Source organism: Dermacentor albipictus, chromosome 1, assembly GCF_038994185.2.
Source record: "Dermacentor albipictus isolate Rhodes 1998 colony chromosome 1, USDA_Dalb.pri_finalv2, whole genome shotgun sequence".
NCBI lineage: Eukaryota > Metazoa > Arthropoda > Arachnida > Ixodida > Ixodidae > Dermacentor > Dermacentor albipictus.
The window spans coordinates 94,414,593-94,427,041 of NC_091821.1; the positions used below are offsets into that span (position 1 = coordinate 94,414,593).

Here is a 12,449-nt window from a genome sequence, read left to right on the forward strand (position 1 = left end):
CTTGCCAGTTTTGGCTGTACATGCAAGAGATGCATGACTGCATGACTGCAGCATGAGCTACTGGGGGCTGCTATCTGTAAGGGAATTATCTTCTGGGAGCATGGAGGTGCGGTGCAGCACAATTTTGTAGGAAGAGCTTCTCCTGCATTCTTTACTGGTCGCAGACTGCATTTCTTAAAGCACGGAGGGATGAAGAAGCTGGCACATTACGTCTTTATGGGATGAGCCTCTGTTGCATTCTACATGTGTCGCTGACTATAGTACCAAGTCATTTCCCATTCCAGTGTTCTAGTTGCAAGGCATAATTGTTGGCTTTAATAGGCACACTTGATTCATTAATTTACTAACAAAAATGTAATCTTCAGCTTTCATTGTTCCCCACATTTGCAGTGACTGAGAAACTGTTTGGTGACACACGTTTAAATCAGACACACTCAACCAGGAAAAGTTGCCAATGCAGTGTAGTACTTTTAATGTTGTAAAAACACAAGTGATCTTATATCACTGGCTCTCTATTGATGAGTACTGTGAACCATATCTCTGGGTAATGTCAACTGAGTGACATTTGCCATTTTTGCTGTCCACTCAAGGCCCCGTCAACTACATGTACCCTAACACCAGTCAGGCGGCTCCACCCCTCCGAGGAGGCCCGCAACCACCAGTAGCAGGATTCTATCCACCAGCCTCTCAGGGATCAAGCTCATCATCTTTTGCAAGGGTGGCACCACAGCAGCCTGGGCAACCTCCGATGGGGCCACCTTCTGTCTCTGGAGCCCCATTTGCCAGGCCAGTGCCTGCGTCAGGGCCCAGCAGCCTACCTTCGCCACCTGTCTCTGGTAGCACATATCCAGTGTCCACTCCCTCAAGTGCTTTCCCCGGACCTCCCACTTTGGGTGTGCAATCTGTGCCAGGTATGCCACCTCCTGTCTCGTCCAACCAGCATCCAGCTACCAGCCCTCAACCTGCATTTCAAGGCCAGTTATCAGCGCCCACCACCTTTCGGCCAGTCTTGGGCCCAGCACCATCCATTCTGGGTTCAGCAGCCCCTGCTCAGGGTCTAGCACCACCAGTCTCAGGTCCCCCTGTGTCTCAACCTTCGGGCACAAGCCGACTGCCTGGCCCTCCAACATCTTCAGTGCCACATCCACCATCGTCCCATTTTTCAGGCCCACCTCCACCAGTGTCGGGACAGAGTGTACCAGCACCCTTTCAGGGCCCCAGGGTGCCAGGTGTGGCCAGTTCTGGAGTGCCTTCACCACCTGTTTCACACCCAGCAACACAATCTCAGGGGTATGGACCACCTCCAGGCAGTACGCCTGGTGCACCACAGCAGAGGCAGGGTTACCCTGGTTCACCACCAACTTCATCTGCTCAGCCCCAGACATTGCATGGAAGGCCATCGTATCCGCAACAGGTAGGAACGCAGTTGACCTTGGTGGCCTTTCTTCTGCATGGTATTTGGTTGTATCTTGAAAGGATGTAACATGTTACCTGGTTTTTAATTTTCTCTGAGTGGTAAAGGTTCTTTAAATTCAAGAGAAATAGGAAAAAGGGTCATTTCATAGTCGTTATTAATCATTGCTAGCATTATGTTAAGATAGTACTCTTGCAAAATGAGACCCGTGATCCTTGGTTGTAGTGTCGTGATGAAAAGCTTTGAAACTAGTGGAAGGGAGATGAAATTCTGGGACTTTATAGCTTGATGCTTCCTGAATTGTGAATAGGCATTGCCACAAACAAAAAGATTTCTCTTAACAACTCTAGTTGCTTACAACAAATTCTTTGGCTGTAGCATTTGATAATGTGTGATCAGGGCCCTGGGCAAAACATGAAGGGTGCTCAACCATCTGTCAACAGAATGCACATGATGAGAAGGCCTCATCTCATACAGGATGGTACGAGACGTCAAGGATTACTTTTTTTAATTATGGGGTTTTACGTGCCAAAACCCTGATTTGATTATGAGGCACTCCATAGTGGGGGACTCCGATTAATTTTGACCACCTGGGGTTCTTTAACTTGCACCTAATCCATGGTACAGGAGCACTTTTGCATTTTTCCCTTATTAAAATGTGGCTGCTGTGGCCGGGATTTTATGCCACGACCTCGTGCTTAGTAGTGTAGTGACAAAGCCACTAAGCGACCACGGTGGATGACGTACAAGACATGAGAAATTGTGTGGCATTTCTTCACTGCTCAGACAACACATCAGTATAATGAACGACATGCTGCACCTCAGTAGTACACCTTCCTTGAGTACTTTTTTTGCACTGATGCTGTGATTGTTATAGAAAGTGTTGATGACATATGGGTCATATGTTTGGCAGATAGTGTACAGTAGAACCTCGTTGATACAATCTCATTTGGTACAATTTCCTGGCACCAACATCCACAATCGAAAACAAAAAATGACAAACAAAAAAGGCTCAATGCAGTTACGCCTCCTTTTTTTACCACTTGATACGTTCCTGAAAAACATGTTTTTTGGCACTAATGATCAGTGCACTGCCTAACTGTGATTGTGTAATGTTTTCTGGCTGCTAGGCCTCATGCAAACGAGAATAAGCTCGATGTGTGTGTGATCGAGAGCAGTAGCCGCCTGCCGTAGCGGCTTCCCCGCAGTACTCGCCTGCCCAAGTCGCGTGAAAACGCCAGTGTGCACTCAGTTTCCTATTCCGATACCAGGAACTCTCGCGAGTTGTCGTACGACGAATTTATCGCACGCCAATGTGATTGGTGGCTATCACCACCAATCATATTGCAATAAGTGTCTTCACCTTTCTGTTTCACAGTACTTGTGATATAGTGCCATTGGAAGCATGCACGCTTTCAATAGGCGGTACCCCAAACATGCCATGGTTCTCTGCTTCATGCGGTGCGAAGTGAGTGTCATGTTTCGCTCTGGTAGCATTGTATTCTGGAGTTTCCCACCAGCTCAATTTCATTTTGGTTTTTCATGTCTGTCTTGAAACACTCGGCGTTTCATGCTGCAACGATTCGCGTGGAGTGAGCACGTCAGAATTTTTCCGCGCATTGCCTTGCCTGAAAAAGCTGTTGACCCAGGCCAAGTTAGGAGTGCAAACATCAACTTGCTCAAGCTGAAAAAACAGAAATGATGGGCTTCTCAGGGCTGCTCAGGCTCCACCAGCTCAGCGCGGGTCAGTACCTTGTGCTGCAGTGATTCATGCAATGCTTCACATTACATAGAGCCAACTACAAATGAGTCTTGTAAATGTTTGTGACTTTAGATCGTACGTTTTCCCGGTTACTAAGTGTTTCTATTCAGTCAAATCTCGATGTAACGAATCATGTGGGACCGCTAAAAATCGTTCGTTATTTTGAAATATTGTTGTAATGAAAAACTTGCGGTTATAAGCCAGTCGACAAACCTAGGAATGAAAATGACGTACCTTGGCAGTAGGCGCACGTGCAGACAAGCATACTCTCAAATAAAAATGTTTCACTCACTCCAAAACTGCTTTATTTGAAGAAATTAGTGACTTTCTTCTGGCACGTGCAGCACGCACGACCGATTAGGAATGCGTCTACATCTTCCAGTTCGCGCAATACCTCATCGGGTATGTCATTGCACCGACCGATGAAAGTGCAAACTTTGTTCATGTGCACTAAAGCATCAATGTTCGACACGATCTCATCTTTTGTGTTCGGTGACCCAGTCGTCTTGCTTTGGGTTGTGATCGTCACTGGAGACATCGTGAATGCAGTTAACAATCTCTGCGGTTGTCAGGTCCGCCGCCGTTACTGCTGTGCTGTCGCTCTCCACGTAGTCGTCAAATGAAGAGACAGCGGGCAGCAGTTCTGCAACCTCGGTCCACAGGTCTTCTGGGTTGTTGTCAATCACTCCCAGGTCATCTTCAAGCTGCACAGGTGTTTTGACAAGCCCTGCTTTTCACCAGCAGTTGCTAATGGTGGACGTCTTCAAGCTCCACTAAACTCCTGTGAGCATTTCCGCTGCCTGACGAATGTTGATTGCAGTTGGCTGCTTTAGGCGAAGGTTGATAATCAACCGCTGCACAAGGTACCTACGAAGTTTTGCTTTCACACTCTTTATAATGCCTTGGTCTAGGGGTTGCAGCAAGGACGTGTTTGGCATGTGCACACGTTTGGAATGTGCGTCAACTGAACATTCACAATGTGAGCGAAGCAGTTGTCGACAACCAGTAGAATTCTTCGGTCATCCCTCCTCATTTGGTCGTCTAGTTTGATGAGCCACACAGAAAAGAGTTCTCTGGTGATCCTGGCTCGTTTGTCGGCGCGGTAGTCGTACGGTAACAACATGACATTTTTCATGCAGCGAGGCTTTGCGTACTCTCCGATGAAGAGTGGTTTAATTTTCTTTGTGCCTTTTGCATTGCAGCAGAGCAGGACTGTCACACAAAGATGCGACTCCTTGCCTCATTTCTACTGCTGCTTTTTGAAGTGCATCGTCCGGTCTGGCAGAAGCTTATAAAAAAAAATATATGCGGTCTCATCTGCATTGAAAATATTGCTTTCAAAGTACGATTTGGCAGAAAGGAAAAAGCCAACCCGCACTGGCGTTGAACCCAGTTATTTCAAGTGCATCGGCTAATTCACTGGCTTTTTCTTGGAGCATTGGGCCAGACACGGGAACATTTTTCAGTATGGCATCTTTGAACCACGTGAGAACAGCTTGGTCCACATTTTGAAAGTTTTGCAGTCGTAGCCATTTCCTCATAGGAGCGAGTTGCGATTCCCGGTGAAGCTTGACAATCTTGTCTCGGTCTTTCAAGATGGTCACGATGGTCGATGGGGCAATGCCAAGCTGTCTGCACATGTCAGTTTGCTTTTTTCCTGCGTCAGCTTTCTGCAAAATGTCCAATTTTTCCTGCAATGAAAACTGCTTTTTCTTTTTCCTGGCACCGTCGCTAGCTGCATTCATTGTTGGATCTCGCGTGAACATCACCAAACCTTTGTCGTGAAGCTCTTGGTGAAGTTAGTGGGGAAGCTGTTGGAACTTGACATGGTGATGATGATAGCTACTGCACTCTGTTTCGGTTTCACGCGAGAGTTGCGGCGCTTTTACTTTTAGCCGAATTCGTAATACTGATGTTCCTCGGCTAGAAAGGGGAAAATAAATTGTGTGTTATTCTGAAATATGCGCTGTATTGAAATTCGTAGTTCTGAAATATTTTTACATTGAAAATATAGGCAATCTGGTGGGGATACTTAAAATATTTGTACATTTGAGAAATTCGTTAATCTGGGGTTCGTAGTAACGAGAATTGACTGTAGTTTTTTTCTAAAACGTACGAGTGAGGTTCTACTGTATTCCTCTTTCCATGTTAAGGGTGAAAATGGATGTAATAAAAGGATATGCAAACTGAAAAGGAAGGGTGTAGGCAAGGCAGAGGCCACTAGCATGTAACTTTCAGTGGTGGTAAGAGGGCCAATCTATCAACAAGGTTCATAAAACTATAACTGCATATCTTGAATACCCCCAATTTTAGGCTAAAAGTTTGATAGGCCTTGAGCTTCTTAAATAGTTACAACCCTTGTAATTCCTTGAAAACTGTTTCGAGGTGCCGAAAACTGGGTTTCTGATCATAAAAATCTAGCCTACTGCAGGATAAGGTCTGAAGTTGAGAAGCCTTGCACTTCGTAGCCCATGTGGGACAGTGTTCTCGGTATAAAAGCTCATTTTTTAGACTTTGAGGTGCCCACGAATGTGGCCAATAAAATGGAGCTGCCCCCCCCCCCCCTCTTGAAAAAAAAAACGACTTCATAGAAAATTTTTTATTGCATTTTAATTTTACTCCTCCAGCATTTGGAAAGCTTGTTAGAGCACTTTTCGCTCAACCTTAGTCTAGAGTACAACAAAATTGACTTGAAATTTTTCATTGGTCACATGCTTATATATTTGATGAATCAAATACAGTTCTCTTCTTGCAATGGGGAAGTATAGTATTTCCATATGTAGCACACTGTTGATAGACCATTCAATATTGTGTATCCATTATTGTGTGTACATATTGCCGTTGCCATGACTTGCCTTGGTAACTTGGTGGCTCTGGCATTGCTTTGCTGACCTTGTGGGCGCAGGTTCGACCTCAGCCACCGCCTCGGTTGCGGCGGCTGCATTCTGATGGGGGTGAAACGCAAAATTGCCCGTGTTCTTAAATCTAAGTGCAGAATGGAGTCCTAGGTAGTCAAAATCAATCGTCTTATAATCGTATCATGGTTTTGGCTCATAAAACCCCAGAACTTAATTGCCATTGCCACAGGCACTGTAGGATAAGCTTTTCCATGGAAGCAGCGATTAAAAGGAAAAGGCTGATATGTGACACTGAGGCACGTAACCAGCATTTTTTTTTATGTGAAAGTGTCAAATGGCCCATTGAGCGAAAAAGCCGCTGATGTCTGTAGCAGCGAAACTTCCTATTGGCTGCGATACCACGTCATGAGTGCATTCCCATTGGCCGTGCTGTGCAACGCGCTCGGGCCTGGGTCAGCAGGGCCTGAGTCAACAGCACGTCCCGGGTCAACAGCAGGTCCCGAGCACATCGTGAGGTGCTCAGGATGCTGGCTTGCGCTTGCTGGCTCAGGCCTCGACGGAGCAGAGTGGGCGAAAGGGAATATATCTCAATGACCACACGCACTTGCTGTCAAAATGTTGGAGTGAGAAAGTGCGGCAGCAGCAGTGAGCGAATTGACCTTCGTGCTGCCTCTCACTTCAATGCAAACTAAGTGGCGAGAGCACAGCGGCCTTTACGTGCGTTTACAAGTCTATATGGCCAATAAAGTTACTATTGTTACTTTGTATAGCTGTCTACTAATTCGCTATCGCAACCGATGCATTGCCTTTCGGGTGAAACTGCAACTTTTTTGAGTTGAATTAGTGAATGTTTACTGCAGACGGGTGTTGTTGCATGTTGTTTTATGCCAGTACCTACGCCTAGGAAGCGTATCACAGAAATGATTTTTCTTCAAGTCATTGCATTTCCCTGTTTTTACCACCTGTATCGTAACTCAGCGGAGTACCTATATCTTGCCCTGTTGCTGACCTTGCTGCCCGTTTTACATGTTTAGTCGAAGATGTATGGGGTCAGATTTCTAGGTGAACAAAGATACAATGCTGATTCAAGCCAAGAGGTTGGTCTATGGGGGTATAGTGCTGAAAAAGGCAAAGCTCTGTGAACAAAGCTCTGCTGGTGACGTACGAACTAATTATTGAGGGTGCCGAGGCAACTGCGATGCGAAGATGGCACTGCACTGGCGAGGTGGCTTTTCGCTACAATTACAACTTTGTTATATTGTGGTTCAACTGTATGTGAACTTTTAGGAGCAAGTCTCTGCCATATTCAATTTGATCGAGCATCTGTCGAGTAGTGTGGGAGCTCTTCTCCTTGCATGGCCTGCCATTTTGCCTTCCAGATGCCACACTCTGTTTTTAGTGTAGGGACATGTGCCATTCTTCTATCTTCGACATAAAAATTCAAAGGCAGGCTGCGCAAACTTCACGCTTTTGTTACAGTGTCTGTAGAAGTCATACGATGTGATGTACCATTTTTCTATGCACTCTTTAATATTTCACTTCGAATTATTCTTCTAGTAACATCATGCACTGTCTTAAATGACTGAACTTTAACCATTTCTCAGATTTGACAATTTTAAGCAAATTTGGGAGTTTGGAAAAATAAAACTTTGACTGGAGGTATTGTCAAAGCTATCCGCCAGTTCTCCTAGCACTTCCTCAATAAAACAACCCAAAATTGGCAGTTTGCTTGGCTCAGCAACATAATTTTTAAATGACAGCAGCAGTAAAGATACAAAAGCTTCTCTCAGGTTGTTTAATTTTCCAATACGACGTCTACTGTGCTTTAATGATGTCTCAAACAACGATAGAGTATCATGAGTGTGTGATATTTTGATAATTGCATTGTGCTAATGTCAAGTGAAACTTTCTTTTTCCCACTGTGGGTTGCTTTTATCCATCAGCGTTTCAACAGTGTATGCACAAATTATTACAAGCAATTCTTCCTGTCCTGTGGGGTTTTCACTCACACAAGAGCATGCAGATGATTTCAGAATGATTTTTGACAGAAGCTTGATTAACAGTCCCTAATGTCTTGCAATTTAAACACTGCCTTAGCAAACACCCTTATTCATTACTGTACAATATTGTGAGACACTTCACATCACTGTGCAGCACTGCATGAAAACTGAACAAAGCACGTGGCTGCTCCAGAGCCAGTTGAATGCACACTGGACCACCTTGCTTGCACAGAAAAGATTATGAATGCAATAATCAAGTGTGAGAAGGCTTCTGCATGGCTCCTTGACCTAACAATCCTTGCTTCGTGAGCCTAAAGAATGCTGTATAAGATGAACCAGGTGCCTGCTGCTATGAGTAAACATGAATATTCCCTGTAGAATAGCAACTTATCTGTTTTTACAGTTGCGTAGCTACTGATTTTTCTTGCATAGCATGGGCATCACTATGCTATCCTTCTAAATGTGCCACTTTCAGCCTTGCATTGTTACATTTTTCCTTTTCTCTACGTCAAGGCTGCCTTTGTCCTAATTTTTGGTTGCCTTGGGAGTGCGTTTGTGTATTGTAATCTTCACCGATTACTTGCATTGACTGTTTTTCACACTTATGATGCAGCTTAGCTACAGTCATTCAAGTGGCGCCAACAGTATGCAGCCACCACCTCCCCTCTACACCACTCAACAGCAGCAGCAGCAGCAGCAGCCAACTCTTGAGCCACCCATGGGAGGAGTGCCAGGCTATGACCCAGAGCTGCATTCAAGAATGGCAGGGCTGAGTGTAAATGCCAGCTTCAACAAGCTTTGGGTAAGACCCAATGCCCCCTTTGTGCCTTTGCAACGGCATCTGGATGACACCACTGAAACAGAGATGGGTCATACAAAGCATGCTTCTCTCTTTGATTCAAACAAAACAGTACACAACAGAACAAAGGAAAGAATTGCACTATTGTTTGAATTGCAGCTTGTTTTCTTATCTTTTTTTCTCGTGCACTGTCCGGTTTCACCCTTTCATACTTCAAGGTGGAAAACCAATTGCCCCCCTGCCCTTCAGTTGCTACGTGTGTAGCAACTGGTGGCAGTGTTGGTAATCTATGCATGAGCTGCCCTTTTGTGCTTTCTCTTTGTGCCCCACATGTCTGGCACAATGCTGGTCAAGCCCGTATTTGTCGGCTATTAGAGTCTATCAAGCAGAAACAATTGTACAGTCAAACCGTGATATAACATATACTAGTACATTGATTTTGTAAAGTCTGACACATACAGTTGAACCTCGCAATAACAAAATCGGCGGGGAATGCGAAAAAATTTGCTTTCGCAAGAATTTCGTTGTTGCAAAAAGAGACAGCACAAGTAGGTAATGCCTTGCAGAACAAAACTTTACTGTCCAAATTCCGTTAGCCTACTTTGCAAGCTTTGCTCGAGGATATAGAACCGCATTGCTGACAGTACAAAGTGTGCCGCATGCGTCGACCAGCAGTGGCAGTACTGCCGCAGCGCAGTATTCTTGGTCAATTGCTTTCGGAGATGCGATCACTTTACGAGATTTTGCGTAACTCGGCACTGGATGCAGAGTAACAGCACATGCAGCAGCATTTCTCCAGTGCACGCTATTGCCCGTAGGTGCCGGCGCGTCCGGTGCCAATCACAAAAGTGATCGTATCTCGTGTACACGAAGGCAAACGATCGAGATAACGGCCCTTTCGCGTAAATCTACATCCGGCGCCGAATCCGCACAAGATGCCTGTCGGGTGGCACCAAAACCAGCGTTCTTGAAGCAAGGGATGCGTATTCCCGGACTATCGCTCAATCATGGCTCGATGCGTGACACTCCATATGCCGTGACCGCCATCTCAAGCGCCATAAACAATTCCATGTAGGTGGGATGTGGATTTCTTTGTTTTTGCTGTATTTTTCTCACCGAGGTGCACATTACGCAGTGCACTGCCGCGATCGGGGATTGTTCGAAACGCATGTCCAGTTTGCGTTCAGTTTCGCCTCACGCGATTGGCCTAGGCATCGCCGAGTCGTCAGTCGCAAGAAACGCAAACTGAAAGTGCGTTTTGAACAACGATCTCACCTAGTAGGCATGCAAAACACCGTTGTCACATGTCGGTAGCAATGTGCGTGCTGCTCATGGTGCCGCTTCAAACAGGTGATCAACAAACAAGATGGCGGCCATGACGTGTTTCCAGCGCACTGATAGCTTCCAGCGCTTGGATGTTTTTGTGAACAAAAATGGCCGCGCCCACACAAGTGTAATGTGGTGGTATTTTATGCAATTTTAATGCAAAACAATCGCATTTGGGCACATTTTGGGGCCTGCTAGCCTTGCGCAATATGCGGAGTTAGTTCCGGAAAATTTCGTTGTTGCGGGATTGCAGTACAGCGACCTTTCATTGCCGGTGCTATGAAATGCATTGAATCCTATCGGCGTTTGCTGGGGATACGAAAATGTTTCGTTGTTGCGAGAATTTAATTGCTGTGGTATTTCGTTATCGCGGATTTCGACTGTAACACCCTTTTCATTTTTCGATCTTAAGTGTATATTTTTTTTGGTATTTAGTAATTTTGTTCTGTAGTTTTGATTTGGGGAAGTACACGTGCATCGTATGCACATGCCTGAAGTCCGTGTGACAAGCAAAAGAAAATAGCATTGTCCAATATTTAAATCACTTGTGCAGATGTTGGAAGCACTTTTGTTTCCTGAGGCTAGAACACCAGAATATTACCACTGGGGAGGTTGCTATGTTTTGGTGACTCCTGATTTAAGTACAATGGAACGTTAGCTATTCGTTTGTCTTACTGAAATAGTAGTTCATATTGTTGATTTGCGTTATTTCTTATTCCTAGTGCATGCAAATAACTCTTATCATGCATTTATTTTCAATGTAAAAGCCTTGGTTAAATAATATTCACGCAGGAACTCCTCTGGGAGTTACCTAAACCTTGCGTAAGCATTTGCTACTAATCATCTGCTTTTTGTTGTCGTATGCTGCTTTGTTATAATGGCAAGAAACACTATGAAAGTTTTATAGAGAAATGGAGAAACATTGCAACATCGTCACCAGTATAAGAGGACGGCGTCATGCTGCCCGTAGCGTTGCTGTTGGGCAGCATGAGCTTCTTCTTTTGTTGTTGCTGTAGCTCTTCGTTGCCATCATCATTTGTTAACTCTTGTTGCTGTTCCCTGCTTGTCCCAGGTGGCTCCTTGAGTTGTTTCTGTTGTAACCTATACTGCTGCTGATGTTCTGCATGTTTGCTACTGTTGCGAAATCATGCAACCTGCACTGCCGCGTTGCTATGGTTGCAAAACATGATACACATGCGGTTTTGCGCCGCTTTACAGGAACGAATGGGTAGTGCAGTGACTAATATACTAGACTTTGAATCAAGAAGTCGCAGGCTCGAAACTCATTGTCGCTAATTTGCATTTATAACCATCTGATTTCTCTGTTTCATCAATTTATTTTCATTATTACGTTTTCTTTATGCAGTGAAAGCGTCACGTGTCAGCGATGGTTTTCCTCAGTGAGTCGACATAGAAATTCTTATGCATTTAAAACTTTATTTGTGTGCATTTACCATATTTATGCGACTCTAACATGCACCTTTGTTTCCAATAAAAAAGTTTCTGTGCATTACCAGATATAAAACCAAAACCACATCCACAGGGTTGGCAACTGAGTTCTGGCAGAGTCAACATCACCCTATTGTTATCACAAGATGGTGACAAAAAAAATGATATGCCACTTTTATTAGAAAAACTAGTTCAAAGAAAAGTTATTCTACGTGCAGAAAGTAGTGGCAACATAGCTGTATCATTTGTTCCTCAGGTTCTGGAGACTTGTGTATGCTGGGTGAACTGGCTAAATGGCTATTTGAGGCATGGTCGGACCCATAGTTTTGTATGTAAGCTGCAATCTCATTTGTGATGGTAGTGAAGTCATTCAAATAAGGAAGAAGAGAACACTTTCGATGGCACCGAGGGCAATGTGTGCCGGTATAACGTAAAACTATTCCGTTATGGTTTTATCCCAACTCTGCAATTAGCCCTCTGTGATAGGTCAGAATGGTTCGAATCCAGCCCATTTGGGCGGGTGTCACATACAGATGGGCAGAGCCCGAGCCTTTTTGACCTGTCACAAGAGGGATAATGGTCGATTTGGAATAAAAACAGATTTTAATAGTTTCATTTTATACTGGGCATGTTGTGGTTCATTGACAGCAGCAAAAAGCTGTTTGGCAGTGTCTCATGATGGGCATCAAGTGTCAATAAATTTTTATGAAAGATAACTCTGTATGCTATTTCTTTTTATCGTGAAAATCAGGGGCCTGCTACTTTCTCGTTATAAAGATCTGGTGCGAGTTAGATTTAGAGGAACACAATTTTCGTACTTTGGATCATCAAAAATGAGGTG

The 12,449-nt window shown here is 44.6% G+C and overlaps 1 protein-coding gene across 3 annotated transcripts in view; it reads left to right on the forward strand.

Annotated features, from left to right (window-relative positions):
- Sec24AB (Protein transport protein Sec24AB) overlaps positions 1–12,449 on the forward strand; it is a 140,120-nt gene that overhangs the window by 23,621 nt on the left and 104,050 nt on the right. For all 3 annotated transcript variants that reach the window (XM_065432844.2, XM_065432846.2, XM_065432845.1), the window contains 2 exons: positions 591–1,414; positions 8,648–8,836. In XM_065432844.2, the coding sequence (XP_065288916.1) occupies positions 591–1,414; positions 8,648–8,836 (1,013 nt within the window). The remainder of the gene's footprint in view (positions 1–590; positions 1,415–8,647; positions 8,837–12,449) is intronic.